This window comes from Clinocottus analis, unplaced genomic scaffold (genome assembly GCF_023055335.1).
Source record: "Clinocottus analis isolate CAN_PGR_092001 unplaced genomic scaffold, fCliAna1.0.p SCAF_25, whole genome shotgun sequence".
NCBI classification, from domain to species: domain Eukaryota; kingdom Metazoa; phylum Chordata; class Actinopteri; order Perciformes; family Cottidae; genus Clinocottus; species Clinocottus analis.
Window position 1 is genome coordinate 7,697,069 of NW_027175987.1, and position 24,284 is coordinate 7,721,352.

Below are 24,284 nucleotides of genomic sequence, written 5' to 3' on the forward strand. Positions count from 1 at the left end.
CATGAGTGTTGTTTATAACAACAAATATGGAGCTTTGATTAATTTATTCTTTCTAATTATGTAAAACTTTGGGTTGGTTTCCGACGCCCATGTTTTTTATTGGATACATTAATTTACTGAACTAGAATACAAGACTCAGATAGTTAAATAAACGTAATTGTTGTACTGCGTGACTGATCCACTTGGTGTGATTACGGCATTGAACCTTGTGAGCGCAGACGGAGTCGAGCTGGACCGAGCTGTCGGCCGGCCAGAACTTCACTCAGGATGATGTGGAGATGAACCGCCTGTGGTACACTCACACAGGCGGTGGCGCCACTCCCAAGTTCAAAGGTCACGACAGCTTCCGCTTCATCCTCAGCGACCTGGACAATGAGAGCCCCACGCAGAGCTTCTTCATCTCTATCCACACTGTGCGGAAAGGTCAGAGGTTTGGCTTTTGAAAGGTCTTTTTGTCCAGGGGTGGGGGGGAGGTGGCTTAAAAGTTGAGTTACCCAAAGTTCGTTCCTGATCTGGAATCAGCAGGAAACGGTCTCGGCTGTAACAGGTTCTGTTTAGCGTTTTTCAGCTTTGAAGCCGACATTGATGTAGAGTTCTCAAAGTGTTCAGAGAATAAAACAAGTCGCATAACTAAAGTTACAGTAAAAAGAAGAAGCATCTTCCACACAGACTGCCTCCACACCTTCTAACACGAGGGCCCCTCCGCGTCCCTCTGGCCGGTCCTCGTTCATGTATTATTGAGCACCCCTCTTTCTCCAACTCACCGTGCCAGCTTTGCCAGTTGGGTGAACACGGTGTGCCGAGGCCTCGGCCCTTCTGGTCTGCAGGCCTCTGATCCTGGAGGAGCGGAGGTGAGAAAAGACCGGCCTCCTTAGCCGGTGAATAATTAACGGAGTGGAGGTGGAGCAGCTGTGGAGGGGCGCTGGCTCGTGTCCTCTGGGTGCCTCACCTCCTCCTTGTCATCCTACAACAACACTCCAACAAACAGAGACATTTAGGCCTTGTTGTTTTTTTTATTGTGTTACCTTGAATTTGAATAAATCCTCTTTTGAAATAAATTTCACTTTAACTTCTGCCATTTGATGGAGATATAGCAGCCCTTTTTAGTTTGAGCGACTCAGATGGGATTTAAAAATATATATTTATTTATTAAGCGTAGATTCTCTCCATTAAAATGACATTCACACAGATTTGTGTGAATCCAGCTTGTAATGTATGTTCAGAAAACCTTCATCCAGATCCGGTTATATGTTTAAAATCAGTGGTGTACAGTAACAAAGTGAAAATACTTTGTTATTGTACTTAAGTTGTTGTTGTTGTTTTCGATATCTGTACTCTACTATTTATATTTCTGTTGACTTTTACTTGTACTTTACTACATTTTGCAAAGAAAACTGATACTTTTATTCCATTATATTTCCCCTGAAATCTTTGTTACTCACTAAATCTATTTTTAGAAAGAAAAAGAATCATGAGACCAACATCGGGGACTGTGGTTTGGTGAATCACAAAATTATGCATTTGCCCTTCACATCTTCTAGTCCAGCGGTCCCAATCCTGTCAATATTTCCCGGACCAGGTCCCATCTTGGGGTGACGGGAGACAACAACAACCGTACTTTATGTCCAGTGACTCCTTAACTTATAATCCGCTTCAGAAAGACAGGATGTTGGAAATGAAAGCAGGTTTTCAGAGCTTTTTTGGCGATCTCAAGATATTCTGTCTTGGTTTTAGTCCAGAAGTTGAAACAGACTTTTACGTTTAATTTTTGGGGTAACGTATAGGGTTGCAAAATTCCGGGAATATTCAAAGTTGGAAACTTTCCACGGGAATTAACGGGAATAAACGGGAATAAACGGGACTATACGGGAATTAACGGGAATTAACAGAAATAAACTGGAAATTTGGGGGTAATTTAACTGTATTTACCTTGTCATAAGCAGACATGCACGCAAACATTGATAATACAACTTTTAAACTTTTTGACCTTTTTGACATTTTGTGAGTCAAACTTTATTCTTTCATCAAACAACGAAAACATGAACGTTGAATAAAAAAGGTGTATTCCGTATGATCACCACCCCCCAACACAAATTTCTTTCTTTAGTGTTTTTCCCTGAATCCTTTCAGGTCTAAATGCTTTCTTCCTGGACCTACATGAACTAGTTCAGATCATAGTTCATAATTAAAATAATTGAACTAAGCTCACAGCTCCAAAAAATGAACTAGTTTAGTTATTTTTTTCAATATGTTGCAGCTATAATTGAAATCTCTCTCTGTCTGCAATACCGCTCTTGGCCGGAAATTTACCGGAAACTTTCCGCCCCTTTGTAAGCCTAGTAACGTATCATATCATGTAACCTCGTGACATGAGTCAAGATGTTCAGTCTGAGGTTACACACAGACTGTATCCGGTCATTTTTCAAAAGAAAACATCTTTCCGGCCTTGATTTTTTTGGGTGATTTTTTTTCTTCTTTCATTTTTAATGTGCAGCCTGGTACAAAGGGACCCACGGACCGGTACTAAGGGACCCATGGCCCGATACTAAGGGACCCACGGCCCGGTACAAACACACTGTTACAACTCCTTCATAGTGTTATAATGTTTTTTGAGAATTATGAAGTTATTATGTACAATATATTATGTTGAACATTGCTGCTCCTGGATGGATCACAGCCTACCCCATTATTTTCAACACAACTCCTTGTCCTTGGTCATGGTGGCCACAGCATTTAAACGAATAAACTAAATAAAAATTAAAAAAAATTCTGACCCTTTGCTTTTTTATTAACAGCTTTTACTCATACTTTTACTTTCAATACCCTACGTACATTTCATATCATAAAAATACTTTTGATACTTAAGTACACTAAATGTCAGATAATTTCAGACTTTTACTCAAGTAATATTCTAATTGGTGACTTTCACTTTTACTTGACTCATTTTCCAGTAAGGTATCTTTACATTTACTCAAGTATGGCTTTTGGGTACTTCATACACCACTGTTTAAAGTCGCCAAACTCCATTAAAAAACTATGAGATATTTTCTCTTCCGTTCTTTTATCAACTTGAGAAGACAAACTAAAAGGAAAGTAAAAGCCACAGGCCTCTGATGAAACCTGTTTTACTTTCACTGAGATTTTCCAAAATTTAAAATATCAAAATGTAAAAAGACTTTATTTACGTTATTACCAAATCCATATCTTGTGTTTTTACTGACTTAAAAACTTGTAAAAATCTAAATATTAAAATTTATATTGAGAAATATACAAACACTAATTAGAAATATTTAAATAAATAATGGATATATGAATATGTTACCACCTTCCTTTTGGATAACTATCAAAAATGTAAAGAAGTTAGCTGTTAAAAACAGCTTCATCTCTCTAGAAACCATATATGCTCCCTCCGGCCTCCAGGTGACTTGGCGCTGGTGAGCAAGGCAGTGCGTCTGCTGGAGGGGCAGCGCGTCGTCCTGAACACCAACATCCTGCTTGTGTCGGACTCGTCTGGTCGTCCGGAGGAGCTGGTCTACACGGTGTTGGTCCCGCCACAGCACGGCCTCGTCCACGCCGTCCAGCAGCCGGGCGTCCCCCTGACCACCTTCACACAGCTGGATGTGGCCGCCCATCGAGTGTGCTATACCCACGACAACAGCCGCCACGCGGAGACGGACTTCTTTAGGTGAGAATACGCACGCTCACGGTAATATCTAAATTAAATCAGTATCATCTTGGTTTGTTCAGGGATCTCTTAAAGAAAAAAGATAAAGATCCAAATGGACTATAAAAATAAAAAAACATGATATAATTAAAAATATAATACAAAGTTAAGCATGTAACAAATAAACCTCACTCCTTGTTCCACCGTCTGTGTCAAATAGCTGTTTGACCCTCTCTGTAAAGGGAAGCTATTTTGCAGCAAAGCAGGAAATTCTGCACACATCAGGAGAATAAATGGCAAGATGATCAGCCCGCATATTGTGAGAGGAGGATATTTCTGTCAAGAGAAGTATAACACACAACATTTGGCCGGCGAAAGAGAAACTGGGCAGCGAGACGAGAGGGAGAGGGCGCATCGGGAGACGAGAGGCTTTCTCTGCTGAAGTATGTTTATCTGCTTTTCCAGCCAATTTGGCAGCAGCAGGGTTTTTTTTTAAAGGTGGTTGGGGGGGTTGCAGTGTGTTGGGGTGAGTGTGACCTGGAGTGTGTGCATACCCCGAGTATGTCACCCAGACCTCTGCTGCCCCGACCGGCTGGTTTGTCTGGCTCTGAAAATGCCGGTCAGATTCCAGCCAAGAGTCAGAGACTCAGAAACTGGAGGACTTGAGACGGGGGAGAGAGAAAGAGAGAAAAACAGACTAAAAAACAGAACGAGAGACTAACAAAGACACAGACAGAAAGACTGTATCACGACAGAGAAGGATGCGAGGTTGTTCTGTCGACTTGGGTGTGGCCAAATCGAAAGAAGACCCACCCGTGCATCATTTGTGTGTGTGTGTGTGTGTGTGTGTGTCTGTGTGTCTGTGTGTGCATGTGTGTATTGGTCGACGTGACAGCAGATGATGAATGGGCATTACTAGGAGAATAACAACAGGCGTTGGCGCGACGTCACCGGCCAAAGCGCCGTCCACAGACGACCATCCCTGGGCAAATATGGCCGACATCGGAGCCAGATGTTACAGCAGAACATGCCTCTCTGTGTGTGTGTGTGTGTGTGTGTGTGTGTGTGTGTGTGTGTGTGTGTGTGTGTGTGTGTGTGTGTGTGTGTGAGTCCGGTGCCGAGGCCCGGGGCAGTTAGTCAGCTGCAGGGCTGAGAGGCAGATTGTGTTGGCAGAGGACTGAAAGCAGGACAAAACACACACAAACACACACACACACACACACACACACACACACATGCACACACACACACACACACACACACACACACACACACACACACACACACAATAGTGACAATTGACAGTGCATTGGACCTGAGAAATTAGCCACATATCTCCAGATGAAAACAAGCCTTAATGTGAGTGATTGATAACTGAAGCTGCCATTGTTACTCATGCGTAAATCATGAGATGAATCAAACTGCTCACAAAGACACTTATTTAAATTAAAATTGAGCATTCAACATACATCTTTAAAATGTATTTTTAAATGTGTATCGTAAAATAAAAGAAGAAAGAATACAAGCTACTGCTCATTTAGTAGTATTCAACTTCATCTAGTTCTGGGACTTTAAAGAGACAGTCTCCACAAAGAATGATTCAAATGTGTGCAGCAGAAGTGGAGATATCATTTCTTTTATTAGAACACTGGATCCTGCATTTGCCCACAATGAAACTGAATAGTTGTTGCAGGTCTTCAAACCTTCAAACTCCACACAGTCCAGTTTGTTACGCACAGACATTATGACAACAACAGAACAATTGTCATTCCCTGTCTGTTGCTCATCTCTTTGTTTCCACTCATGTTTCTATTATTAAAGGAAGGAAATGCCCTCAAAAAGTTAAGGCAAAGAAAGAAACCATGATGGAATAAAAAGTTATCTTTTTGTGGAGACGTATAGGAAAACAGATCATGAGAACTACCTTTAATTCTGGAGTGACAGAGAGTTGATTCAGCTTTTTGGTCCATTCATATATTTAAGATTTCTGTTGCAACTTGTGATTCTGAGTTTGATCAGTTATGCAGATTCCTTCTGATTGGACACTACTCTAGATGTCTGTTCCACCAATGATATAACCGGTAATTAGCCTGTGAATTCTTTAGAATGACAGATTAATAAACATCTCAGATTTGTTTCTAACCAAACTGTATCTTGCCTTCATAGTTTCGTCGTCACCAACGGCGACTCGTCCCGCAGCGGCACCCTCCACTTGACCGTCGAGCATGGCGACCGCATCCCGCCAACCCTCCACCAGAACACGGGCCTCCGACTACAGGACAGCACCACGGAGACCGTCACCTCCGACCAGCTGCAGCTCACCGACCCGGACACCGCCGCCGCCAACCTGAGTTACGTCATCACGCAGCCGCCGCGCCACGGCAGGCTGCTGCTGAGGGGAGTCCCGCTGTCGCCGCCACTGATGTTCTCCCAGACGGACGTGGACGGGCTGAACCTGGCTTACCAACACAACCTGGGTAGCCCGGCGGACATCGACAGGTTCTACTTCCTGCCGACCGATGGGAACAACAGAGGATACCTTGAGTTTGGACAGCTGAGAGAAGAACCGGCTGTCTTTAACATACAGGCAAGTAGAACACACAACAACAGCTCATAAAATAGTTTACTATTTCCTCCAATCAGAATCTAGACTGCAGCGACAAGTACTCAGATCTTTGACTTAAGTAAAAGTACTAATGCCACACTGTCAAAAATACATATATTTAATTTAGTGATATATATATATATATAAATTTAATTTGATTTATTCTATAATATTATATCATATTGTATTATATTGTCGTATAATAATACTATTTAATATTTCAGTTGTTAAATGTGGAGCTTATTTTAAATATTTTACATACTGCTGGGTAGCTGAATCTACAAAGTATCCAAATTATAAATGTACAACTAAATAGGGAAAAATATAACATTCCTGGGACACATAGTGGGTCAAAAGTATGTACGTACCTCACATGAATGAAGTACAGCACCTAGAATACCTTGATAACAGGAGTTGTGTTAGTGAAGACAGCTGTCAGGTGGAAAGACTGAAGTACACAGCTAAATATTTGAAGCAGTGAGCAGCAGGAAAGCCAAGAATTCCTCCCCCCCTCCCTCCTCTGCGCCACACACACACCCTCATTACATGCTACCTGCTCTGAGATGAACACACGCGCGCACACACACACACACACACACACACACACACACACACACACACACACACACACACACACACACACACACACACACACACACACACACAGAGCCAGCTAACATGCTGGCCAGACCCAGTCTTCTGAGGGACTGGACACTGTTTGTGATTGGACAGTGAGTGAGTTGTGTGTGTGTTTCTTTGTGTGTGTTAGAAGAGATTTTAGTGTATGTGTGATATGTACTGTAGTAGAGTATTTTGCTTTGTGTGTCTGTGCGTGTGTGTGTGAAGAGATTTTAATGTATGTGTGTGAGTATTTTAAGGCTTCATGAATATTTGACACACAATGTTAGAAAAATGTCCCGACACGTGTGGTAAAATCATTCAATCAGGACATTGATTCATTGCAAGGAAGGACCAGAGAAAAAATACACATGGTATGGGAATTGCGCATCCTGGACTGCTCAGTGAACAAGCAGAGTTTGCAGAGTTTCTTAAATACATTAGGATAAACAATCAACATAATCCCACATGACGTCTTTGGCCTCATCCCCCCAAGAAAGAAAAATCTGGTCATTTGTACCTTCTACTTGTATTTGTACAGTTAGTCTAAAAGAAAAGTGGAAGTAAAGTAAACTGCAAAAATTAAAATTAAAAGTCATACTTTTTTTTATCAGTCATGATAGATTTGTTGATTCATGAGTATTATTTGTTGAAAATTCTGTGATTATTCGACTGTTGTTTTATTTTAATTTGAGGCGTTTTTTTATGAGAAATTATTTTATCGTTTAGTTAAAGGTGATGTCTTTAAATGTCTTGTTTTGTCCCTCTAACCATCCAAAATCCAAATATACTCTGTGTACTGTTATAATAACAGTAGTTATTTAAGAGCAGTACGTTATACTTCCACGCTACTGGCAGCTTTAGTTACTTTTCACATAGGACCATGTAAATTATTATTTTAAATGTGAAGATCTACTGCTTTTAATGAGTTTATTACATTATTGTACTGAAGTACATTTTCCTGATTATACTTTTCAATGGAGGTCTTCTTATTTGTACTTCTAATAAAGTAGAAGATCTGAGTACTTCCTCCACCACGAGCTATAATGTAAAGCACTTTATCTTTACGTTTGCGGTCTGAACATTTTTGGCCTTTTTCTTTTATAACTAATTAGGAAATTGGGGCAGAAGGGGGAAACTATATTAACTTAGGAACCAAAGAATGAGCAGGCCCGAAACCTCAAAACTTCAATCACATCTGAAGAAGATACGCAGCTGATTGTTGCACATGACAGGAGTGACACTCAGTGGTTGAAACACAGAACTACACCTTTGTCGACTTCCTTTCCTCTCCAGGTGGTTTCTGACTTCCTGTTACCAAATGTCCAGCAGAGGGAACTTTACTAATATATCTCTGTGAATTTATATTAGGGCTGGGCAAAGTTAACAAAATGTAACTGATTAATTGCATGATTTTTCTGTGATTAATCGCATTATGCGCCAAATTCAATTATGAAGTAAAAACTAGTCAGTCGTAACAGGCACTCTCAGCACAACAGCAAGTTAACATACATACATATATAGTTTATGAATCTGTTTTCTTTTTTCTGAACAGATAAGATCAGATGAAACCTTATTTAAGGGAATTGTTGTGGTAAAGAGTACAAATATAGAGAGCGCAAATGAAAACAAAATAAAAACATTAAATATTATCAACAAGGTAAAAAAAAAAAGTGACAAAAAGTAAACGGTTAACTGTAAAGATCCTAATTAAACAAGTTGATGGTAATTCTACATGTAACCTGAAAGTAGTTGGTGTCATGTAACACGTGTCTGCTCCTTACTGATTGCTTCTATGCATTTGTGCAGATTATTGTTTTTACTTACTTTATGCTGCATTTTTTCCTTTCCACTTGTTGCATAAAACATAAATAACTGAAAAAGGGCAACAGTAACTTAATCTGGAAAATTCCTAATAATCTTCCATCCATCCATTATCTGAACCGCTTATCCTCACTAGGGTCGCGGGGCCCCAAGTATATATATAACGTCTATACCATCTCATACCACCTATTCTATACCACCTATTTAATCCACTCCTTTTTGAAAACACACTACACAAGTCAAACCTCATTCTTCTGTAGGAAAATAGCTTGTAAATCTAAATCTGGCTAGGAAAAATCTGTTCAGTCTCTGAAGTTGGAAGCTTTGTCCCAGCCCCTAAGGGCTGGGCAGCTGTGACTTTTTTATCCCCAGACACAGAGTTCTTGGGAAGTCCACTATCATCAGTCAGGGAGTGGTTTAAATACACATTCAGAAGCCCCTACTCCTCCTTCTTAATACGTGTCAAAGTGACATCAGCCACCAGTTAACCACTCAGTGACAGAAAAATGCTTCATCAGCAATTCCTCGGCCATGCGTCGGCCATCTTGCAACCATGAGTTGCAAGCGTAGACAAGCTACCTCATCAATCTCCTAGCCAGTCAGAGTGAGCATGGGAGTCGGCCACATACCAAATGCAAACAAGATGACTTTTCTCTTTTTTCTCTTTACAGCAGACAAGAGAACCTCTTCCTCTGATACAACTGTAACGGACTCAGTGACATGTAATGTTATGGTTTAAATGTTAATTGTTAGTTACTAGTTCGAGAGGTCAGTGAATGTCACATAAGCTGTGTTGCTGTATAACCTGTCACTCAAAGTAGCTACCTATGAGCATGTCTGTGATTGGCAGAGCGAGTGAGGGGGGGGGGATTGTGTGTGTGTGTGTGTGTGTGTGTGTGTGTGTGTGTGTGTGTGTGTGTGTGTTGCGGTCCGGAGGGAGAGTCTACGTCGGACAGCGAACTTGACGCTTCTTGCGAGGTTTTCAGTGTGTTTTCCTGTTGCTTTGGCGTAGGCTACAGCCAACAGTAGCCTGTTCTGTGTTCTACAATAAAGCATCTAATAAGCCAGACAACGTCTCGCAACTTCCTGACGCAGGGTCGCTACACAACATTAGTTACACAATGTCCATGATATAGTAGAGATTATACCTTCTAATAATTCATATAGTAATGATTATACCTTCTAATAATTCTAATAATTAATAATTAATAAAATAATAATAATTATAATTCATATAATGGGTATACATTCCAATAATTCATGCAGATTTATATGAAACACAAGTAGACTTTTAGACTTTTTATTTAAAAACCACAATCACACAACAATATCTAATACAATAACTTTATAAGCAACACCAGATCATCCTCTCCGACCGCCTTCATTCTTTCGAATGTCTTGTTTAAATAAATGTCTGCCTCTGTGGATCAGGTGGAACGTATGGACAGGTTACCTCCCAGTCTGACCACCAGGCAGAGTCCCAGCGTGGTAGTGGATCTGGACGGCGGGCGTCACGGCGTCCTCATCACTTCCAAACACCTGCAGGCCTCTGACCCCGATAGCCCCGTGGAGGACCTGGAGTTCTCCATTGTCAGGCCGCCGCACTCCGGCTACTTAGAGAACACCCTAACAGGTGGGCCGTTAATTCAAGCTTCAGTGATCATTGTCTTGGATATAGATTAGGGCTGGGCAAAGTTGAAAAAAATTAACTGATTAATCGCAGGATTTTTCGGCAATTAATCGCGATTAATTATGCACCAAATTCAATAATGAAGTAAAAACTAGTATATTACATGCTTTTATTTTAAAGTAATGTTATCAGAACAATATAACAGGCACTCTGGAGCAAAAGCAAGTTAACATACATACATATATAGTTTATAAATATTTTTTATTTATTTTTTCTAAACAGGTACTGTTCAGTAGTAAGGGTCCCTGTGAGGGACAAGCCACTCCTTCTTTGGTCCATGTTCAGTCTGTTGCTTACCTTAAAGATTTATGTTAAAGACCAGCAATTGATTCACTTTCTACAAAAGCAATAAGTGCTTTTCATGTTTTCCAGTTCAGTTCAGTTTTTCTTCCTCAATGAGAAAAGTCCAGTCTGTGTTGGCTTGAACAACTGCACTGAACATTTTGTGATGTGAGGAAAGTTCTCCTCTTTGTGAGAAGAGTAAAGATCCAGAAGTGATACTGATTTGAAATGCTCTGCATAGTGGATCAGATGAGAGTCAGGAGCTTTGTGCATGCCGATTAACTTTCAATCTGGACGCGGAGGCTGCAGGTATAGACTGACCGCTTGTGAGCGCTTTCTTTTTTAGGTAAAGCGGCTCACGGCTCTTTGCAGCACCGCTGCTCATTGAGAACAGAAGCTACAGAACAATACGTGCTTTTACGTCAGTCGTCGAGGCTACGGAAGCGCGCGCCTTCAAATTAAAAGCAGTGTCGCCGTAAATGCGTTCATGGCGTTTATCTTATTTATTTATTTTTCATGTTTGATTGACCTCACGCGGGCAGGAATGGGAGAGCCGTGAGACGCCAGGTCTGAACTACGCCCTCTGGAGAGATTTAAAGCGATAAGCTCCTCCCAATGCAAAAAAAAAAAAGATTAATGCCAGATTAATCTTGCGTTAACGCGTTAAACTGCCCAGCCCTAATATAGATGTCAATGGAATGTTCACTTGGATTTAAATGTCCTGTCCTGCCAGGAGCTTATATCAAAAGTCGCTTCACGCAGCGGGACGTGGACCAGCGAGCCGTGGCGTTTGTTCTCCCGGCTGACATGGAGGTGACGGCCGACAGCTTCCTGTTCAGCCTCACCGACACAGCAGGAAACACCATGCTGCCCGAAATGTAGGTTTTGTTGAAGGAAATGGATCCGACTGATGCACAGAAACTAGAAATGTATTGATTCATAAGAAGGGATTTGGTCCAGTCAGTATCGACTATGGCGGGATATCCCATTGTAGGTTCAAAAAAGAAGGATGGGGACAGGTAGACAGGAAGAAGAATATTCTGAGAAATAATTTTGAGATAAATGTACGCCTTTATTCTTCAAAATCCGGAATTCACTGTAGTGTTTGTGGTAGATGAATACCACTGTCTAGAAATACTCTACTACATACAAAACAATGTGTAAAAGTATTCACATCAAATCACCCTATGCTGAAAGTTACAATAGTGAAAGTACTTATGCAGAATAAACATTATTAATTCAAGTGTTGATCACTTTTATGTTGCATCTGGTAAACATCTGATAGGGTAGCTCAAATACAGCGCTATGTGTCAGTATATGAAGGATTCTCCTGCAGACTGGAGCTGTTCTGGTCCCGGATGGAGCTGTCGGCGACCTGCTACAGAACCTGCGAAACCTCGGGGACGCTTCAAATCCAGATCCAACGCAGCGGGAAGAGCGCTGACCCTGCGTACGTCACCATCCAGGTACACACGCGGCTCCCTTTCCTCCATCGTCTCCACACTCTGCGCCGCTGCTGTTTGGTCTTTGAAGTTAAGAATATTATCAGAGTTATGTTGATGAGTGCGTTCGTTTTACATCCCTGTTTGTGCAGGTGGAGGGGGGATCAGCCAAACCCGGCAAGGACTTCACTCACAGCACAGCCAGCCTCATCCAGTTCGACACAGGTCTGACTCTACTGGACTCTGTTCAGGTCCTCTCTTGAATCATTGGTGCAAAAAAACACTCTAAAAGAAAAGTCCTGTTTCAGGAAAGAAGTGAAAGTCAAGACCCAGAGGGCATTGTTCTAAAAAAAAATCCAATCAGACAGCTTCAAGTGGATCACCAAGGGAATTCAGCAAATTTGAACCAATTCCCTTTTGTATTTTGATGAATTCAGCAGCTCTGGTGCAGTGTTTGGTTGAGCTCTGGTTACTCCTGCAATAGATAGATTTTGTGTTTCCAATCTCGTCTCTTGTTTAGGAGTCAGTGTGAAAACCTGGAACATTTACCTGATAGATGACGGTCTTGAGGAAAACCACGAGACCTTTACTGTCACCCTGAAAAAACCTAAAAACGCTGTCCTGGGACAGAGGACCTCCGCTGTTGTAGAAATCATCGACCCTATAGGAGGTAATGCTTCATCACGAGTCAGAGATAAAAAGATTTGCGAATTGGACTTATTTGGCAGAGATACAAAGAAAGTGCTCTCTCTGTTGTCTGGTAGGACGGTGTGATCCAGACGACCTGAAGGAAGAAGAGGATGAGACACGACTCCCTCCTTTTCCTCCACCTCCAGGCCTTCCAGACCCTCCCAGCCTGAAGGGCGAGGACGCCGTCACCGACATCGAGGCGGAGCTGCTGTGGGAAAACCCGCCTCACCCTCCCCGGGGTGACGTCCCAAACCGCAGGCCCTACCTGGACTACGGAGAGGGGGACCCACAGGACCAGGCGGCCCCCGGCGGCTACAGCCACATCCACTACCATAGCAGGCAGCTGCCAGAGGCAAGGACTGGGAGCACTAGACACAGGGTCGGACACGGAGGACTGAAGGTGAGCGTTGCTTCCTGTAGTTTTTGATGCTGAAAATTAAATGACTTTTTTGCTGCAAGCATTCCAACTATTGTTCTTCAAATCTTTATTAGTTGAAATGCATCAGAATTCCAACTAATTGGAATGCTTCAGCATTCCAACTATTGTTCTTCAAATCTTTATTCAACTTATTCAACTATTTCTTCCGTACGTATTTTGGACCTTAACTACTCCTTCATATTTTCAGCTACAGAAAAAAACTCAATTATTCAAATATTCAGCTACTTAAGGACACACATGGTATGACTTTTCATATTTGTCACTTTTCAAATCTTCAAATTATTATTCTTTTTATGATTTTTTTATCATCTTTTTTACAATGGGACCCAATGGGGAAATCTTCAAATCATCTTCGACTTCAAACGTTTACAGTTTCTTCATACGTTCAGCTAGAGGCAATATTTAAAATTTCAAATGTTGACAAAACTTCCAGCTATTAATCTACGCTTTTACATTTTTCATATTTTCTCAAATTTTAAAATTATTCTGCTTTTTATCCAACTAAAAATGAATGGTTTCCAATGAAGAACATCTTCAAATCTGCTTTCAACTCTTCAACTTCAAAAGGTAAAGGCTCTGTCATGCCTTCAGCTAGAGACACCATTTCACCTTTAAAATGTTGACAAAATGTTAAGCTATTACTGTATTACTTAGCTTTTTTTTAATATCTTTTATAGTGTTTTAACTCTCTGCGTTTTTGTTTTATGTTTTTTCCGCATATTTTCTGCCTTTATCGTTAGTGTGCCTTTATCGTTAGCTCAGAGCGGGTGACGTCATACTCAGAGCGAGGGCACCTGGAGATACAGATATTTTAAACTTGCTCTCTACTCCAAACCGTATACTCTTTGGGCATAATTTATAGCTCAAAACGTGGGAAATCTTGTCTTCTGCCGTAAACTGCCGTCGATAGGAATCCAACAGATTCACACGTGTTGAAGTTCGACTGAATGTGAGAGCAGGTCCGTCCCCAGCAGCAGCATTTTGGTCTGTGCATCTGCAGGCAGCAGGCACGTGAATGGCCGCACACGCGAACGGGTGCGCACGTGCACACGCGTAAACGGTCGCGCACGTGAACGGCCGTGCACGCGCTTGAATGGCAGCACACGTGAACGGCAGCACACGTGAACGCCCACTAACGTGAAACGGCCGCGCGTGTAAACGTTTGCGAATGGGTGCGCCCGCGCCTTAACGGCCGCGCGCGTGAACGGTGGCGTCAGCGGCCGCGTTAACGTGTTATTATGGTCGCGTGCACGTTCGTGTGTGTGTGTGTGCGCGCGTGTGTACAGGTCACTTTGGTTACAGACGTCAGGATTAACAGCGTCACTGACGTTCACATTCTGAGGTTTAACTCTGCAACCCAATAATATCAGGTGTCTCACCAACTGTGTCTGTGGATCAATGGTTTGCAACTCCGTCTTATAAGGAAAGGATCAGTGGTTTAAACCCCACCTTTAGCCAACTTTAATTTTAAAAAAAAGAAGAAAAAAAAATTCTTCTGTTGGACTGGACACCCTGGCGGGCCGGACCATGTGTTTGACACCCCTGATTTAGATGATGCAGTTTTCCTTTCAACTTTTCCAATTATGCATTTAAACGACAAGGATTTTCAACAGTTCAATTAAATGATTTTGAACTGTAACATTTTTCAGCAGGTATTTTGCCTTTTCTATATTTTAAGTAATTATTTGCTATTTATTTATATATTCATCTATTCCGCTATTTTCAGCTATATTAATATATTCAGCTATTTTCACATATATTCAGCTATTCTTTCATTTTCAAATATATTTAGTTATATTTAGCTAATTTAAGATATATTCCACTATGTTCAGGTATATTCAGCTATTTATTTCAAATATTTCAGCTATAAGCTTCAGCTTTTTGCATTCCAACACATTTTCTGCAAGAAATGCTCTTTCTAGTTATTATTCTATTTCTTCCATCCATATTTTGGACCTTAACTACTCCTTCATATTTTCAGCTACAGAAAAAAGTTTAATTATTCAAATATTCAGCTACTTAAGGACACGATGGCTATGGCCTTTCATATTTCTGACTTTTCAAATTTCCAAATTATTAAGCTTTTTATGATTTTTTATAATGGGACTCAATGGGGAAATCTTCAAATCATCTTCAAACGTTTACAGTTTCTTCATACGTTGAGCTTGAGACAATATTTAAAATTTCAAATGTTGACAAAACCTTCAGCTATTAATCTACACTTTTACATTTTTCATATTTTCTCAAATTTTAAAATTATTTAGCTTTTTATCAAAAATAAAAATGAATTGTTTCCAATGAAGAACATCTTGAAATCCGCTTTCAACTTCTTCAACTTCAAAAGGTAAAGGTTCTGCCATGCCTTCAGGGAGAGATACCATTTCACCTTTAAAATGTTGACAAAACGTTCAGCTATTACTGTATCACTGAACTTTTTTGATATCTCTTATAGAGTTTAAACTGTCTGCGTTTTCGGTTTATGTTTTTTCCGCACCTTTTCTGCCTTTATCATCATTGCTTATTGGGCACCTCAGAGCGGGTGACGTCATACGGAGAGATGTGAGGATTTTGTTAAAAACATAGTTTAAACTTGCCCTCTACTCCAAACCGTTTACTCTTTGGGCATAATGTATCGCTCAGAATGTGGGAAATCTTGTCTTCTGTCGTAAACTGCGGTCGATAGGAATCCAACAGATTTAGACGTGTTAAAATCCGACTGAATGTGAGAGCAAATCCAACTGAATGTGAGAGCAAATCCGTCTCCAACAGCAGGTAGTTGGTCTGTGTCTATCTGCAGGCTGCAGGCACGTGAACGGCTGCGCACGGGCCGTGTGTTTGACACCCCTGATTTAGATGATGCAGTTCTCCTTTCAACTTTTCCAATTATACATTTAAACGACAAGCATTTTCAACAATTCAGTTAAATGCTTTTGAACTGTAACACTTTTCAGCAAGTATTTTGCCTTTTCTGTATTTTCAGTAATTATTTGCTATTTATTTATATATTCATCTATTCTGCTATTTTGTTTCAAATATTTTAGCTATAACTTTCAGCGTTTTGCATTCCAATGCATTTTCTGCAGGAAATGCTCTTTTTAGTTTTAGAAGCTTCTTTAATTTGAATTATATATTGCATGGTGGGACAGCAGTGCATGCTGAAATAAACACAATAAAAAAGCTTTACTTTTCTTTGCTTAAACAAAGCTGATGTTTGAGTGTTTTGTTCAGGTCCATCAGTCCAGCGAGAGGAGATCTGAGGAGAAGGTCTGGACGGTAAGACTCGCTTGTTTGTCCACTGTTGGATGAAAACACATGATGCGCTCGTGTTAATATCCGCATGGTTCTCCTCAGTTCCACAGTCTGACTCCTCTCCGGGTGGAGGAGCTGAAGCCAGGAGATGTCGGGTGGAGCTGGTCGCGTCACGGTCGCCTCCCACAGGACCTCCGCATCGGGGAGCCTCTTCAGATGGACCATCCAGAACCCATACACCCACCAGAGCTTCGTCAGCGCAAGGTGCGAACAAACAGCTCTGTTTTTATTTTTCCTTGTGAAGCATAAACGCCAAAGACAGCCGCTCAAAAACTCCAAGATACTTTTTATACATGTCGTTCTACATGAATCCTTCAGCACCCCCATGATTTACCCTCCTGTATAGGTCGTATAAGCCAGGCTGACTTAGAAACAATCAGAGTTGGCCTCATTGCTCCATGTTGTGATTATTCTCTTTCTCTCTTTTCTTTTTTTAGACGGGGAAAGCAATCAGCAGTTCCTGCCCGGACAGTTGGACTCAGTACAGGAGACGCTGCTACATTGTCAGCTCGTCCGTGGCCAGCTGGGCCAGTGCCGAGAGGAGCTGCTCTTTGATGTAACTAACACAAAAATCACACTTTTACTTTGGTTTTAAACTGCAGTCTCGGTTTCATCACAACAGTTTTATCCATCATTTCTATTCGTTATGATAAAATGACACACAGTTATACGAACTGGATTGTTGTAGCTAGGGTTGGGTACCGAGAACCGGTGCTAATCTGGCACCGGTTCAAATACGTCCGGTACCTACCCGACCGAAACACAACGCTGATTTCCGTGCTTCCTTTCGGTGCCTGAGCCAATTTAAATACTTTTTTTTTACACTACGCTGTAAAGTTGCACAGTATACCGATACTAAAAAGGTAGTGCGGTACCCGTACGTTAAAAACGATAGGATTTAGCATATTTTTAGTGTCGATACTTTATTAAAATAGCGCGGATCAGAGCACAGTGACTGCTCCGCTTCCTCTTATGTACCTGCATGCAGCGGGGCTCAAGGGGGCGGGGCTACTAGCGTGCACACGCATTGCGCTCACAAAATGATCGCAGGGGAGACATGAGTGCAGGAGCTTTTGCAGTCCTATGCTTGTTGGAACAAAGCTGTAGTCCAGTAAAGCTCTCCAGTTGATATTAATGATGACGTCTAGTCCAGTAAAGCAGCAGTTTGTAGAATCCAACCGTTTCTGAGTGGAGTTCTGTTGCAAACGTTCCCTATCAGGGCACCTTAAGCTGGTCTGTCTTTTTTTTAAATATATATATATATATATATATATATATATATATATATATATATATATATATATATATATATACATATATAAATATATATATATATATATATATATATATATATATATATATATATATATATATATATTGTTTATAGTTTGAAGTTAAAAGTTTGAAGCTGTAGTTTGAAGTGTTTTGTATGTTTAATATAATATTTATATTAAAAAGTTAATATATATAATATATGCCTTAGCAATAAAAAAGTATTGGTTCAGGCACCGTTATCATTTTAAAAGTATCGGTTTAGCACCGGTATCAGAAAAAACTCAAACAATACTCATCCTTAGTTGTAACACATAAAGAGGTTTGTATCTAAAAAAGCTTTTTAACAAGAACTTAAGAACTTCTATTTCTACCCAATACTTTCTTTTTTAGTTCTGTTTTTCGTCTCCACCAACTCCTGAAAAAGAAATCTGTCTTTAACTTCTAAATGCTCAAGTGTGTTCTCCTGCTAGTCTCAATGTGTGTCAATCGACTGTTTAATGGCTTATAGCTGCTTTAAAATCTTTAAAAGAAAAATATATGATGATATCAAGCTCAATTATTACAGTACCAGAATTTAGACAACGTAGAGACATCTTGTCAGTCAAACCCCAAACCCGGCATTTTTTATAAAATACTAATTTCTTCCTCAGTCTTTTAGGTTGATGTATAACTCAACAAAAAAAATCTTTACTTGAATGATCAATTCAAGGATGTGATTTTATTTACAGGGATCTTATAAAAACTGTGAAGGAATTATAACGTGAACATGCACATGCATCAAGTTTCAGTTTATTTAAGTTTTATCAGTGTGTGTGAACACAGCTGCAGGAGTGTGTCTGACTCTTCACATTGTGTGTCAGGTTTGACAGCAGCCTGACCAGCGTGCGGTCCAGAAGAGACATGGTCTGGCTGTGGAAGTTTGCAGGAAGGAAGCCATTTTGGATCGGTGAGTGGCTAAAAGCCTAATTTACACATTACACACAATTTACACATTACTCATACAAACAGATTTGTTCTTAAAGATTCTTACTACTTAGCTTTTTATAAAAACCAGGAGAGACCTCTGGTTCTGTCGAGTGAGGCCATGAAACTTGCATTCTCACTATTAATCATCAGGGGCCCACCCCTTTAGTTGCAAAAGGAAGTCTATGAGAAAAGTGTATGTTAAAAAGTCAAGGATTACTTGTATAGCGCTTTTCTAGTCTTTCGACCACTCAAAGTCCTTTAATACTACATGACATCATTCACCCACTTACACACTGATGAGAGGAGCCACCATGCAAGGTGCCACATCAGTATCATCAACCACCATCATACACCGTCATACACCGTAGGCGCAGCTATGGGATCAATTTAGGGTTAAGTGTCTTGCTCAAGGACACATTGACATGGGCTAGCGGAGCCGGGGATCCGGCTCCGGCACTGATACTCTGATTGAAGAACGACTCTGCTCACCACAGTCGTCACTTTCACAGACATAAAAGTACAACAGATTTAGGATGAGAATGGTAAACCGTTACATGTCTGAACCCTGGTGAGTGATTGTCGCTCACTCTGCATGTTTCTCAGGTCTATCTTGGGCTTCGGGTCGCTGGATGTGGGCCGATGGTCGGATGCTGTCCTTCTCCAGACTGAGGGCATCCGAGTCCGCTGTCGGCTCGGACTGCGTGCTGGTCGAAAATCCCAGAAGCTGGATCTCCTCACGCTGCTCCCCCGAAACTCAACACACATACATCTGCTCGTCGCCGGCTCACACTCACTGAGAGACACATTTACCACTACAATGACAGCAACCTCTGTGAACATGTTAAAGTCATATTTAATGACACACAATTATGCTGCTGCTCTGTACATTAGTTTTCTTTGTTTTTGTCATAATACAGATTTTTGCACAAACCGATGTATGGGTCTTTGAATTTTAGATGCAGATCAGCAGTTTGGCATATTTTTTATTATGTTTCAAACACTTACCTCAAATATATATATCTTTTTACAATATTGAGGGACCTTTACCTGTGTATTTTCTTTTTTCATGCAACTTTGTACTTCTCATCCACTACATGTATACTTCACTACATTCATTTGACAGCTTTAATTACTTTACAAGCTAAGATTTTCACACACAAAAAAAAGTGTTCAAAAAATATGTTTTGTTAGTCCATTAATTGATCCTTTTTCATGTTTCATGGTTTCAGCTTAAAAAATGTGAAGATTTGCCCTTTTCCTTTACGAATGTTATTAATGAACATGTATTTGTAATGATGTTGAGGTCTAGACTGTTTTCTTTGGTCTCTGGGTAACTGTGACGGCCTTCCTTACTATTCTTACAAACCAAACAAACAATCGATCAATGGAGAAAATAATCAGCAGATTGATAAATAATGAAAATAATCATTAGTTAACGGATCAGAATAAGCTCCACTCCAAACATGTAAAACAGCAAAGTCCTGTTTAACAGTATTTAGTATTTTTTTAGTATTTAGTATTTAGTATTAACAAAATCTAATTGTATAATAGAAAAATATTATTTTTCTGCATTTAAGTACTTACTTTTTCACTGTATGGTCTTAGTTGGTAAGATAATTGTCCGATTACTGCTTTCAAATTCCGCTTAATGCATTAACTTTTTGAACCCCATGCCCCCCGAAACCTGCTGCCCCCATTATCAGACAAGGAAATGATAAAAAAAAAAAAAGGTCAAGTGACGTTTCCTACAGGTTCTCTGGAACCACAACATTGATTAACTTCATTTAAATTACTAAAATACAGTAAAGACTTGTGGGAACAGATCCATCCGAACAGAAAAAAACAATCACAATTAAGTTTATGTAATTACTAGGGCTGGGCAAGACTGAAAAAAATGAATCGCCATTAATCACATGATTTTTCTGCAATTAAGCGCGATTATGCGCCAAATTCAACACTAAAGTAAAAAATAGTGTATTGCAGTTTTTATTTTAAAGTAATGTTACCAGAACAATATAACAGGCACTCTAGAGCAATAAAAAGTTAACATACATACATATATAGTTAAGTGTGGCTTCAGCCGCATGGGGTCATAGACCCCATGCTGCAAGCACACTTCATGTTCTCCTGCGGGCTTATTATTATTATTCTTCTTATAGTCAAACCACTACTCCTCCCAGAGCGTTGCCAGCACATGCGTAAAAAATACATCGAAACGTGCGGTTTGCGCGGGAATCGTGAGGTATGACTTTTCTAAGAGATTCGCCCGGCCGTTTTCCTGAAAAATGCAAAAAACGTCAAAAACTGTCAAAAAAATTTCACGAAATGTTCGTAGAGGGTGGCGCACCAATTAACAGAGTGAGAAGAAGCGACAGAAACTGCTAAAAAAATAAAACGTATTTTGTCTTTACTCGCACAATGTTCACTCTTCATACACCATTGTTGGATAGAAACGTTGGAAATCTTGTCTTCTGTCATAAACTGCGGTCGATAGGAATCCAACAGACTCAGACGTCTTGAAATCGGACTGAATGTGAGAGCAAGTCCACCTCGCTCTGCCATCCGCCGCCATGTTAAATCTCCCTCCAAAGCCACGTCTCCCCTGAAGCTCGTACCTGATTTGTAAATCGCCCGTACAGACACATGTTTTATCGTACAGACTCGCCAGTCACAGTATCTGTTCATCAGGTCTTCCTAACGCTCAATATGCGATATCGAAGCAATGGGAGCTTTTAAAGTACCATTTTTTAAAAATAGTTTGAAAGGAGTTCCACAGTATTTAGGTCTATTAAGCTCAGCGTAAGGAAGTCCCTTTGAAGTCATCACCATGGCAACCTTTGCTCTAGCGACCCACAGGTGTTCTCGTTAGGGCAGTTTAACAGACACACAGACACTTACACACGCACACACAACACAGATGACTTCTGTCTCTCTGTCTGTTTGTCTCACACACACATACACACAGACACACATACACACACAAACAAACAAACACATACACAAACACACACACACACACAAACAGACACACACACACAAACAAACAAACACATACACACACACAAACAAACAAACACATACACACACACACACAACACAGATGACTTCTGTCTCTCTGTCTGTTTGTCTCACACACACAGACACACATACACAGACACACATGCATACACACACAAAGACGTTTACGTGTGTTTTATATTGTGTAGTTGTCAACACTGTGATCATTAATAAGGTCATATGATATTTCATATACGTTTGTGTGTGTTCAGGACGTTCAGTAGTTTATTTCCTTAAGTCCACAGTCCAGTCTGCCTCTAATCAGTCTGCTGGCGCTCACTTGGTCACCATGACGACGGCAGCACACAGGTGCTTCATATCAGCCAATCAGTTTAACACACAAACCAACTCAAGTGCTTTGGAGGAGAGACGGGCGTCAGAAACAAAAGCTATATATTGCGACGTCTTACGGCAGTAGTAGCCACACTTTCAAAATTTCTTGCGAAATTTTCTAGTTTATAAATATGTTTTCTTTTTTTTTCTGAACAGGTACTGTTCAGCAGTGAGGGTCCCTGTGAGGGACACACCACTCCTTATTTTGTCCATGTTCAGTCTGTTGCTTACCATAAAGATGTTAAAGACCAGCAATTAATTAACTTTATACAAAGGCAATAAGTACTTTTCATGTTTTCAGTTCAGTTTTTCTTCCTAAGTGAGAAAAGTCCAGTCTGTGTTGTCTTGAACAAGTGCACTGACGTCTGGTTGAATGAGGTGGAGATGTGAAGGACAGATGACAGGTTTCAGCGGCGGCTTTGCGCATGTGCGATTAATGTTCAATCTGGGGACGTAAAGCTTGCAGCGCAAGGCTGCAGGTAGTGTGACCGCTTTGTGAGGCGACTCGCTCGCGCGGTGCTCGTTGAGGACAGAAACTACAGAACAATACATGCTTTCACGTCGGGCTTAAGTCAGCAAATGGTCCGGTAATGCTATGGAAGTGCAAGGGCGGCGGAATTTTTTATTTTTTTAAATACAGTTAACGCATGATCAAATAATTAACGCCGTTAATCGATTGAAAAGTGAATGCGATATTAACGCGTTAACTTGCCCAGCCCTAATATATATATATATATATATATATATATATATATATATATATATATATATATATATATATATATATATATATATACAGAGTTTCCTCTACCATTATATTAGGGGGGCGGGGCGCCCCCCTGAAGAAAACCCCCTGCCCCCTTGTCATTTTCTCTATAGCGCCAGATCACAATACGTCATTTAAGGTTCTCTTTACCATAGAACAGGTCTACACCTTGTTATGGTAATAAACAAACAAAGCGGTCGTATTTTATTGGTGGGATCTACACGACAGCTTGTCATTTCTGTCTCTACGTGGTCGCGCGTAAACACTTCTCTCCTCTGCTCCCTGTATTGCGCACGGCGTTATTCCGTTCCGATGCGCAGAGACACACAGGTGAGCACTGAGCACCCAGCAGCGGGCAGAGAGCGTAGAAAAATATGTCGAGTGAAAAGCAGACAACTATATCTGCATTTTAAACGCTCCTAGGTAGAAGATGGCAAGAGTAGCCCTTTTGCAAGGAGCACTGGAGAAGCTCTCTGAACCCGGAGCAGCTCTCCTGGTCCAAGTGATACGAGCCAAAGTGCTCGTGTCTTGTACCAACAATGAGCTGCTGGCTTCACACATTACAAAAGTACAAAGTATACGGACACAAAACTGCAAAGTATACGGACACAAAACTAAGTCATTAATAAACACATGGAGAAATGCCTGGACTTTCGAATAAATGTTTTGTTACGCTGTAACACATGAAACTTGCGCTTGCGCGACTCGCCTATTCTTGGTGTTTTGCCAAAAGTCAATCTCTGGAAGTCGTCGTGAGTTTTTTTTTTACTGTTCCGTGTCTCAAAACAGAAAACACCTCTCAGATCAACATGCAGCATGAACTGAGAGCAGCCTTATCAAATCTACAGCCACGTTTTGAAAATATTTGTAGAGGAAAGCACACATTATATCTGACTTATGCAGGGCTCTCAAGTGTCAAGCATTGAGCGTGACTGTCATGCAATTCGGTCTTAAATCACGCCCTCCCGCCACACATCGTATTTCTCACGCTGAAAAAAAAACTCCAGGCTGTTTAATGTGCCGCAGCACTTGACCAGGTCATGTCTGCGCCCTGATGCACATTAGCCTGGAGTTGTTTTTTTTGCCCTCACCACTGGGGAATGAAGCGCACCCCGTGAGGAGCCACTCATCAGCCAATCAAAACAAGAAATGGGCTACAGCCAATCAGAAAAACATATCTTGTAAGCTGTAATGACAGGCGGGACTGGAGCCGTTAGGCAGCGCGTATTTGTCATCATCATAGTGCGTTCACACCAAACGCCTCCAAAAAATGGTCTACGCGCGGAGGGGGAGGGAGGGGGGGATAGTTGCATCAGCCAATCAG

The 24,284-nt window shown here is 40.8% G+C and overlaps 1 protein-coding gene across 5 annotated transcripts in view; it reads left to right on the forward strand.

The window, feature by feature from the left end:
- Positions 1-20,050, forward strand: part of frem1b (Fras1 related extracellular matrix 1b) — a 69,046-nt gene extending 48,996 nt beyond the window's left edge. For 3 of the 5 annotated variants that reach the window (XM_068591541.1, XM_068591543.1, XM_068591544.1), the window contains 14 exons: positions 219-423; positions 3,421-3,685; positions 5,831-6,251; positions 10,143-10,344; positions 11,417-11,561; positions 12,020-12,149; positions 12,278-12,350; positions 12,646-12,795; positions 12,890-13,215; positions 16,483-16,527; positions 16,606-16,767; positions 17,001-17,119; positions 18,699-18,784; positions 19,408-20,050. In XM_068591541.1, the coding sequence (XP_068447642.1) occupies positions 219-423; positions 3,421-3,685; positions 5,831-6,251; positions 10,143-10,344; positions 11,417-11,561; positions 12,020-12,149; positions 12,278-12,350; positions 12,646-12,795; positions 12,890-13,215; positions 16,483-16,527; positions 16,606-16,767; positions 17,001-17,119; positions 18,699-18,784; positions 19,408-19,601 (2,523 nt within the window). In that variant the 3' untranslated portion in view covers positions 19,602-20,050. Of the gene's footprint in view, positions 1-218; positions 424-3,420; positions 3,686-5,830; positions 6,252-10,142; positions 10,345-11,416; positions 11,562-11,997; positions 12,150-12,277; positions 12,351-12,645; positions 12,796-12,889; positions 13,216-16,482; positions 16,528-16,605; positions 16,768-17,000; positions 17,120-18,698; positions 18,785-19,407 lie in introns of those variants that run through there. The other 2 variants (XM_068591542.1, XM_068591546.1) reach the window with 2 other exon arrangements.
- The last annotated feature ends 4,234 nt before the right edge of the window (positions 20,051-24,284 follow it).